This window comes from Tupaia chinensis, unplaced genomic scaffold (assembly GCF_000334495.1).
Source record: "Tupaia chinensis unplaced genomic scaffold, TupChi_1.0 Scaffold145741_1, whole genome shotgun sequence".
In the NCBI taxonomy this organism is placed as follows: domain Eukaryota; kingdom Metazoa; phylum Chordata; class Mammalia; order Scandentia; family Tupaiidae; genus Tupaia; species Tupaia belangeri.
In genome coordinates, this window is record NW_006205599.1 from 1,480,800 (window position 1) to 1,491,072 (window position 10,273).

Sequence of the window (10,273 nt, forward strand, 5' to 3'; positions counted from 1 at the left end):
TTTTTTTTTTTTTTTTTTTTTTTTGGAAGAGGTTTTTGCTATAGGATGTGTGCGCTCGCCAAAAAGACAGAGAGAGACTTAGAGACAGAAAGGGAGAAATCACCCCCACCCCCCACCCCAGGAGGGATGGCCACACCACAATCCCTTCTCCTACATTCTCCTCTCGGGATCTTGGGCACGCACATACACGTGCCTGGCGTGAGTTTAAGCTGCCAGGTCCGAGACTCAAATGCGGTCGACTACATGGGAGTCCAGCGACATAGCCATTACACTAACTGCTGGTCCCCCAGGCCTATCTTAAGTTCCTCACCAACACCAGAGACTGGTTCCTCCCCTCAGTTTCCCACGTGTGCCTTGGGTTTCCACCTCCACGCCGGGGCCCACACGCTCACCGCCGGCGGTGACCTTCCCTTCCTGATGAAGCCCTTGCCTCGCTCGGGTGGAGCCTTGCTGAGACCTCTCTCCCACCCAGCCAAGTGCTGCCTCCCTGCCCTGAATGGGTGCACGTCGTGTTGTTTGCGGCCTCGTCTGCCTTGCGTCCTGATGTCCTCGCTGGACTGTGAGCTCTTTGGGAGCAGAAACTGTATCATATTCACCTTTGCTCCTCCTTGGTGGGCCTTCACATAAACTGTGTGAGCCTCGCATCGGGGATTGTTCTGAACAGATAATAAACACTGAGTGAGTGGATGAGCGAGTGAGTGGCGGGAGGAGGAGGACAGCATGACTCCCTTCATCCCCACGTCGTTAGTGTGGTGCCCATGGCCTTTTTTTCCCCCTTATCAGGTGGCTCGAGTCTTTCACTTTGCCTCCTCTTTGGACCTCAGAGAAGGGCAGGTAACCCCGTCGAGAGATGTGACTAACCCCAAACCGATCCAGCCAGGTAGAGAGGCCACGCAGCCAGCTCTGCCCACCAGCACGCGGTCTGGATCGGAGGCAGGTGTCGCTCTTGCCTTGACACCTGTGTGTGCACGCGTGCGCTAATCCTAGCCGGGCACGCGTGACTGGGGCCCAACTCCTCACCCTTCTAGAGCCTCTTCCTGTGCTCATCTGGGAGCATCTAACTTGCAGTGGACATAGTAGAGTTCTGCCCTTTGTTCCATGCCTGGAGAATGAACTGAACTTGTTGACTGACGCTGTCGTGGTAGAAACTCTCTTCCTCTGCTTTGTTCATTAACCTGATTTCATGCTGTAAGCAAGGCCCCGGTCCCCGTGCAGCATGTTGATGAGGAGCCTGCTTGGTACTGATAAGTAGCATGTGCAGCTGTGGAAGTTAGTGCTGTCCCCTAGGTGGGGACACCATGGCACGTGAAAGGAGGTACTAACTCCTTTTGAACTCTCTCTGGGAAGTGTGGTTATGCTGGTGGCTTTGTCAGTTGCCTGACTCACTAAACCCTCTGTCTTTACGCTCACTGTCATCGGCAGTGAGCATTCGATTTAGTGTATGGCGTGAGACTTGCTAAAACTCTGTTCTGCTAAAGCCTTCCCCGGTGACATGGTGTGTCCTTCTGGAAAAGAAGACCTCATCGAGGACTTAAATCGTTCCGTTTCTGGAGCTGCTACGTCTTCCTTCTCGGTTATGGTGTTTGGTTTGGTTTTGAATACGCCCCTATCATATTTTTTTGGTCTAAAATGATATGTGTCAGCATCACACAAGCACTACAGTCACCAAATGGGCTCCTCAAGGTGACCTTGAAAGAGTGCTGTGGGGGATGTTACTAAAAATTAAACTGTTCTGATGTCTTCAAGGTAGTGCAATGTTTCCGGTACAAGTTTTTTTAAAAGGACTAAAGGGTATACAGTGAAGAGTAAATCTCACTCTAAACTCCTGCCTTCACTGGCACTATTGATTTAAAAGAAACCTTGCAGGGTGGGGGAAAGCACAACCCTGTAGCACAGTGGTTAAGTGCTGTGTGTAGGGAGCCAGATCCCATGTAGCCGTCCATGGTTCAAATCCCAGCCCCTGGTGGTGGCTTCAAAGCATGCCGAGAGCATGTGCCATGATGCCCCAAATCCTGGTGGGATGGGAAAATGCAGGAAAAGGATTGCAGCATGGCCATGCCCCAGTGAGGGCTGCTTTTTCTCTCCCTCTCTCTGTCCTCCTACCTCGCTCTCTGGCCAACACACACACCCTCTGGCAATGACAAAAAGAAAAAAAGAAACCTTGGTCCAGCGCTGTGGCACACAACTTGGGCCACCACTCGAGAGGCTGGAAGCTGCACAGGAGTTATAGGTTTGGTTTCGGGGACAGCCCGAACATACCAGGCATGGCTGCGCATGCCTGAGATCTGGCTATTTGGGAGACTGGGGCAGCAGGTTTGCGATGCCACGAGACTGTCAGAAAGGCCTGCCCTTGCCTCTCTTCTTTCCCCTCTTCCTTTCTTCCTCTCTCTCATAAGCAAAAGAATAAAAAATAAAATAAGCCTAGTAATCTTTCAGCAGGCACTTTTATTCTCATTGGATACGTTCACAGCCAATAACACACTTTTATTCTAATTAGATTCGTTTGTGGCCAATAACACGATATAACTGGACCCCATCTCCTAGACGTAAGTGCAGTGACCATGTGCGGGGTCGAATGCCATCCTCAATGGTGGCAAACACTAAGGAATACACGCAGTGACTTTAAAAAGTTTGTGGAGGGACCAGCAGATTGTGTAATGATTACATTGCTGGACTCTTACATGGCCGACTGCAGTTCGAGTCCCGAACCTGGTGGCTTAAAACATGCTGGGAATGTGTGCGTGTGTGCCCAAAATCCTGAGAGGAGAATGGAGAAGGGATTGTGGCATGGCCATCTCCCCTGGTGGGTGACGTCTCACTTTCTGTCTCTCTGGCGAACACACATGACCTATAGCAAAACTCTCTCTTGGGACCAGCAGTTGACGTTATGGCTGTGTCACTGGAATCCCGTGGTTCGAGTCTCAGACCCAGTGGCTTAAATTCACGCTGGGCACGTGTGCATGCGTGCCCAAGATCCTGAGAGGAGAATGGAGGAGAAGGGATTGCGGCATGGCCATCCCCCCTGGGGGGTGATTTCTCACTCTGTTTCTTTGTTTCTCTCTATCTGTCTGGTGCGTGTACGCACCTTATAGGAAAACATCTCTCTCTCAAAAAAAAAGGCAAAACTCTCCTCAAAAAAATGTTTGTTGAAAATGGAATTAAAGTACATGTTTATTTTGGCATAAAAAATATTTTTGTGGGCCCAGCAGTTGGCATAATGGCTGTGTCGCTGGACTCTCATGTAGTTGACTGCAGTTCAAGTCCCGGGCCAAAAATTTTTTTCTGGTATATGTGTTTTTCATTAACTTCTTTTTTTTTGAGAGGTTTTTGCTGTAAGGGTACATGTGCTCGCCAGAAAGAGAGACAGAGAGACAGAGAGACAGAAAGCGAGAAATCACCCCCCAGAGGGGATGGTCACACCGCAATCCCTTCTCCTCCATTCTCCTCTCGGGATCTTAGGTACTCACACACACATGCCTGGCATGAGTTTAAGCCACTGGGTCCAGGACTCGAATGCGGTTAACTCCATGGGAGTTCAGCAACGTAGCCATTATGCCAACTGCTGGTCCCCCCATGAACTTTTGAAGCCACCTTTACTGTTCTTTTCTTATCTTCACCCACCCACGTCCTCCAAGGCCAGGTCAGGTACAGTCTCCTCTGGGACTTGCCCCTCAGGTGCGTGTCCCCCCCTCCTCCCGTTCCCTGCGTCTTCCAGCCCTCTGACATCTCACACTCCTTATGACATGTCTCAAGGCCTGTTCCTCAGGCAGCTCCCAGGTGGGACCCCAGCGGATGCCGGGTATCTGTGACCACGCCGCATCATTTTCCGCTCACTCCACTGCACTGGTGACGTAGAGCTCTTGTTTCTGAAATTTTCATCCACGCCGATATCCATTTTGCCAGTCTTGATGTTGCCGCATTCTGGATCGTACCTGATGACAGCAGCATTTAGACAGCAAGGGCCCATACTCCTTCCACAGGTGGTCCTGAAGTATCTCATTTAATGAAACACTCAGGGTTACAGTTGTCCAGTTATCCTATGGGGAACAACAACCAAGCACATTCACCTGTGGGCAGTGACAACGATGTCACAGCAGAAGCAATAGTCAGTTCTGCCCAATTTCAGAGATTTAAAAAAAAAATAGGGGCCAGCAGGTGGCGTGGTAGTTAAGGTGCTGGACTCCAACATGGCTGACTGTGGTTTGAGTCCCAAACCTGACAGCTTGCTTCCTCACTTTCTCTCTCTCTCTCCCACCCCCCTACAAGTGCAAGAGCCCTATAGCAAAAACTAATAATAATACATTAAATAAATAAAATGTTCATGTGTGTGGGAATTGATAAGTCATTTATGAGAGTCTCGGAATAGATGGGCACTGTTGGTATTCCAGTGACTTTGTGATGCCAAGGTTCTGGGTGGAGGGCTGAGTCTCCTCCTCACTAGGTATCACTTCCAGGCGGTATCCAAACCATACCCAGAGGCAGAAGGCGGAGAGCAGAGTGAGGCCTTTCCCTCCCACCCGTCAGGAAGGGAAAACACCTTTGTCTTGAGTTCCCTTTGCAGATTTTCCCGTACAGCCTTCCAGCCAGAACTGCCTTGTAAGGCCAGGCATAGCTGCAAAGGAAGTTTTAAAATCTGTTTTTCCTCACCACGGGAAGAATGAGGCTGGTGGGGCCAGCACGTAGCATTGTGGGTAAGGCGTTGGATTCCCACGTGGCTGACTGCAGTTCAATTCCTGGACCTGGTGGCTTGAAATTCATGTCGGGTGTGTGAGCATGCCCCAAATCCTGAGACGAGAATGGAGGAAAAAGGATTGCAGCATTTTCTTGCTTTCTTTCTCTCTGTCTCTCCAGCGAGTGCTTGTGCCCTATAGCAAAAATCTAAAAAAAAAAAAAAAAAAAAAAAAAACGAAAAGAATGAGACTAGAAATAACTTTTGGAGGGTCAGCTAATAGTGTATCCTGTGGGACCAGCAGATGGCATAATGGTTACATCACTAGACTCCCATGTAGTTGATCATGATTCGAGTCCTAGACCCGGCAGCTTGAAACTCAAGCAAGGCATGTGTGCATGCATGCCCAAAAATCCTAAGAGTAGAAGGGATTGCGGTATGACCATCCCCCCCCCGGGGGTGGTGGTGGTGATTTCTTGCTTTCTGTCTCTGTCTCTCCATTGAGTGTATGTGCTGTATAGCAAAAATCTCTCTCTGAAAAAAAAAACAAAAACAAAACAAAACAAAACAAAACAAAAAAACCAGTGTATCCCACTGCAATTGAGGATACACTGTAGGATACACTGAATTAATGCAAAACACTCCACAACATCTCGGAACTTTTACTGTAGTATTAAGCTTTTCCAAACTTAGAGAATCCAAATTGTTTCTCCCAAAGTAGGGAACTCAGTTTCACAGAATACCAACCAGTGACTCCTGATTATTCCCAGAAGGCAGTGATCCAGAATAACAGAACAAAGAATCTTCAGAGCAGAGCTTAAGTAGTGGGGTGGAATGGGGATTGTGGAAAATGAGAGGGGATGAGCTTTCGCGTAGACTGAGCAGGACCAAGAGGTTTACGCATGAGATGTATGGGTTGTAACCATCACAGGTTGTTTTGAGGGGTCTGTGCTACTTCGTTTTCAAAAGTCTTGGGACCGGCAGAAGACATAGTGGTTATGTCACTGGACTACCACATGGTCAACTGTGGTTCGAGTCCTGGACCCGGTGGCTTGAAAATCACACCAGACATATGCATGCGTGCCCAAGATCTCAGGAGGAGAATGGAGAAGAAGGGATTGCAGCATGGCCATGCCCTCTGTGGGGTGATTTCTCACTTTCCCTCTCACTGTGTCTGTTTCTCTCTCTCTCCAGTGAGCATATGCATGCTAAGCAAAATCCTCTTTAAAAAAAGAAAAAAAAAAAGAGTCTTGCATTAAAGCCACTGTGATTTCTTGGTACACAGAACGAGGTTGATACTGGGCTATTTTTATCTTCTTCTCTTTCCAACCTCTGCCACTTCCAGTCTTCATGATGCTGGCGATATTGGAGCCAGCCCGGCTCTGGGAGTGAAACCGAGCACTTGCTAACGGGCATGCTCATGTGATGCTCGCTGCTGCTTCTCTCAGACACGGTGCTGACTAGTTGCGAGAACTGGCAGGTTATGCTGATGGGCTAGTGCCTGAGCATTTACTGGGGCTAGGGGTCAGGAAGTCCCTCCTTGTTCTTTGGGCAGGAAGTGATCTTTTCCTTGTCTGATTCCAGCAGCCACTCGTGTCTCGGGCAGTGGCAGCAGCACCATGGCGTTAGCACCAGAGTGATGTTTCTGAGCACTTGCTGGGCTCTGCGATGGGTAGCTTAAGAGCATAATCTCTCTGAAGTCTCACCACATCCCACCAGGTAGATGCTATCCTGCAGATGGGGGTGTTGAGGTGGAGAGAGGTTAAGGTCACCCACTTTCTAAATGATAGGAGTTTGAATTGGAATTTGAATCCAGGTCTGACAGAACTATTTTCTTTTCCTTCCTTCCAGAGAGGTTTTTACTATAGAGCACATGCACTCACCAGAGAGACAGAGAGACAGAGAGACAGAGACAGAAAGCAAGAAATCCCCCCCAAGTGGGGATGGCCACGCTGCAATCCCTTCTTCTCCATTCTCCTCTTGGGATTTTGGGCATGCACACCACGTACCTGGCGTGAGTTTTAAATCACTGGGTCTGGGACTTGAACAGCAGTTTACTATGTGGGAGTCCATTGATGTAACCAGTATGCCCTCTGCTGGTCCCCACTTTCGGTAGCTTCTGGCTTGGCGCTTCTATGTTGTTATTTTTACATTTATCTTTGTCAGAAATCAAGCTGTTGGACCTAGCAGGGTCTTACTTGTAGAAAGGAATTGACAGATGTGGAACAGATAGATGGGAGCATGAGTGGAAGAGTGGGTCAGTGAGTGGTTTGTCTTTACGTTGGTCCAACACTGAGTTTCTCAATTATTGGAACACTTCCTCACTCTTTTCAGGATCAATTTTTGTTCTTTATTATAAAATTTCTTGGGACCAGCAGATGGTGTAATGGCTATGTCACTGGACTCCCATGTAGTTGACCACAGTTTGAGTCCCGGCTCCGGCAACTTAAAACTCACACCAGATGCACGTGTGTGCATGCCCAAAATCCTAAGAGGAGACAGAGAAAAGAGACTGTAGCGTGGCCATCCTCCCCGAGGGGTGATTTCTAGCTTTCTGTCTCTCTGTCTCTCCCTCTGCTGAGTGCACATGCCCTATAGCAAAAATCTCTCTCTAAAAAAAAATTTCTCCTAAATTCTAGATGTCATCTAGAATTGTTGCTGAGTAGAGTAGTCATGGACCATTGGCTGTTGGCTTTGGAGAAGATAAGTGGCTGGTCCCGGCCTCATTTTCTTGGCAGAACCACCTGACCGATGTCAGAATGCGCGGCCTCAGGCCCTTCCCAAGCAGTGTCTGAGGCAGCAGGGTGACCGCTGTCTTCTCTCCCATGGTGTCCTTCAAACTCTCCTGTGCCTAGATTCACCCTGTATCTATCCAACACTTCCATAATTCCCACTTGGGTAGTTTCCTGGAGACGGGGTTTTTATACCTCTGGTAGGTACAAAACACCTATTTCGTATGTAACGTGCTTTTGTTTTATCTGGTGTTTTTTTTTTTTCCAAACCTGTCTGCGAGACCCGTTTATTTCCTCTAACTACTCACGTTCTGTCAGATCCCTATTGTCTCTGGACCTCTCGCTTCGGTGAGTTGCTGGGCTTTGTTGATCCATTTTCTTAAACAAAAATGAAGTGAAATGGCCTGTCTCACCTCTAAACACCCCCTACTCTGTGGTCGACAGCAGCAGCCTGGAGTCCTCTTGTTCGCTGCTCTAATCAGTTCTGTGATTAGTCGCTTCTGTTGCTGCTCTAATCAGTTCTGTGATTAGTCGCTTCTGTTATGCCGGTGTCACCTCATTGTTCCCAAGCCCTCCAGGCTTCTGGGAGCACTCTCTTCCTTTTCCAATGAAACCCCTCTCCTTCCCTTGCTGTCCCATGTGCCTGTGGCCCCATGACCCAAGGGAATCTGCCCACCCTCCCTTATCTCTGGAGATGCTGGGTTTATCAGTTGCCTGGTAGTCACTTGTCTGTCACTTCTCACTCCAAATCTAAACTCAAGTCTCCATAACCCCCATCTCTTACCAGCCTCTGTCTCACTGTCAGGCCTCAGGCCTCCACCTACCCCAGATGCAAGTGTCTCTCCAACCCCCAGGGGCTCCTACAGCAAGGCCTCCTCCCTGCCTTCCCTGTAATCATTTTCACCCCGACAGACTCAGACTCAGCCAGACTCAGACTCAGCCGCAGGGAGGACCTTCCCTTTCATCAGTATAATGGATTTATCTTGCTTTCCTAAACAAAAGAACAATGTCCCCTCGAGACTAGTTCCATGGCGAGACTAGTTCCGTGGCTCCCTCAGAATGTGAAATGGTTACAGCAGGGCTTTTTTTTTTTTTTTTTAATATCATTTTTTTTTTCCTTTCTGATTCATTACCTCTTGGGTATTTTATGAAGCTCAAATGCTCCAAGGGAAGTCAGCGTGCCTTATAAATCACAGCGCTGTGCAGATACGAGAAATTACTGTTGCCATGTATTAAAAAAAATACTGTTTGTATTTTATGTCCTTTAGAAAGAGTAAGGACTGAACACAAAGACTACTGGGTTTTGATTTTCAGGCCAGAGCAGAGAAAAGCAATAGCCGTATATGGGTTTTTATTTATGCGAAGCAAGAAAGAAGTGCACGCTCCCTGGAGAGCAGAAACCGCAGGTGACAGCCGTGTGAGTGGCCCTGGCTCTTGAGGCTCTGGCTCATCCTGGGGCGTCTGATGTAGAGGAAGGGGCCTGGAGCAAATGCAGCCATGACTGAGCTGCGGAGCAGGCCCTGGAATGTTCCAGCAAGTACACTTGGGCACCGGCCCCTCTGTGGAGCTGTTCCAGGTCTTGATGGTTGACTTGCTGGCCACCAGCGGGCCCTCAGTGCCTTTGTCGGGTCTGCCCCCACGGCCGCCCATGAATCTGTGGGGCCAGCCTCTGACGTATGACCCTCCTGTGTTGTGTACAGGGACAGGGTGCCTTATCAGAGAGACTCCGGAGCTTCAGCATGCAGGACCTCACCACCATCCGGGGAGACGGCACCCCCGCTCCCTCAGGCCCCTCACCACCCGGGGCAGGGCGGGCCAGCGGCAAACACGGCCAGCCTAAGATGTCCAGGAGTGCTTCGGAGAGCGCTGGCGGCTCAGGTGGGTGTCGCCTCACTTCCCCTCCCGCCCCTTGGGTCTTTCTTTCATTGGGAGAGGCCTGGTCTACCATGTGGTGGGCAACCTGGCCTTTCCCCGTAGACCTGCCACCAAAAGAGATGTCCATTAAACCATGCCAGGCCAGGGAGCCGGCCTGGAGACTCTGGTCATGGGCCAGGTTAAGTCACTTGCACTGAGGGTCCTGTCTCCCCCATCTGCTAGCCTAGGGGTTTGCGGTGATGGGGCGGTGGGGCCTGGGCTGCGCTCAGAAGCGAGAGACGCAGCTGGGCCTGGGCCACAGCAGCTTCTTTGCTCTCTTTCTCTGTGCCCTCGGCTCCTGGCAGGGCTCACCCACCTTGAGCACCTGAGTGTTTTCGCCTACCCTCCCTGGGCCCTCTTCCCTATTTCCTGTCTTCTCTCTCATTCTGCTGCCTGCTCCTCCCACCTTCTGCCGCTTCTGCTACACGCACCCCAAGTCCTCACACATCAAGGGCCAGAGTAGCTCCGGGTCTGCTGCCTACGAGGCCGGGACCTCTGGTCACCGCACCTGTCCCTGTGATGTTAGTTAGCTCTGGTGGTTGGATGTCTGGCGTGAGGTTGTCCCTTTGGAGATGGGTCCAAGGACCTTGTTCAACCGGCAGAGTTCTGGACCATCTCAGAGGCTCCGTGGAAGGTCTGAGGTGAGACCCAGACATGGTAGAGGGTCAGGCCAGGGGGTGGGTCCCAGACTGGTCCTGGGACGATCACAGGGACAGTGGCTGTTAGAAGCCAGCACTGCTGCTGCTAGCAACGCATTGATGGTGGGGCATGTGGGGACAGTCCGGACTGCCCCCCGGCTGCTCCCTGTGGTAGGATTGTGGCAGCTGGGCCACTCTGGGGACCTGAGGCCACTCTGCTCTTACTTGTACAGAAGGGGCCATCCAGGCCACCTGGACCCCGACGATGTGCTGTGAGGGGGGCCTGCAGCAAGCACCCTGGGGCTGCGAGGCCCCTCCTG

The 10,273-nt window shown here is 50.4% G+C and overlaps 1 protein-coding gene across 1 annotated transcript in view; it reads left to right on the forward strand.

The window, feature by feature from the left end:
• REEP1 (receptor accessory protein 1) overlaps nt 1-10,273 on the forward strand; it is a 70,796-nt gene that overhangs the window by 43,024 nt on the left and 17,499 nt on the right. The window contains exon 6 of the mRNA XM_027768253.1: nt 9,102-9,279. Coding sequence (XP_027624054.1) covers nt 9,102-9,279 — 178 coding nt within the window. The remainder of the gene's footprint in view (nt 1-9,101; nt 9,280-10,273) is intronic.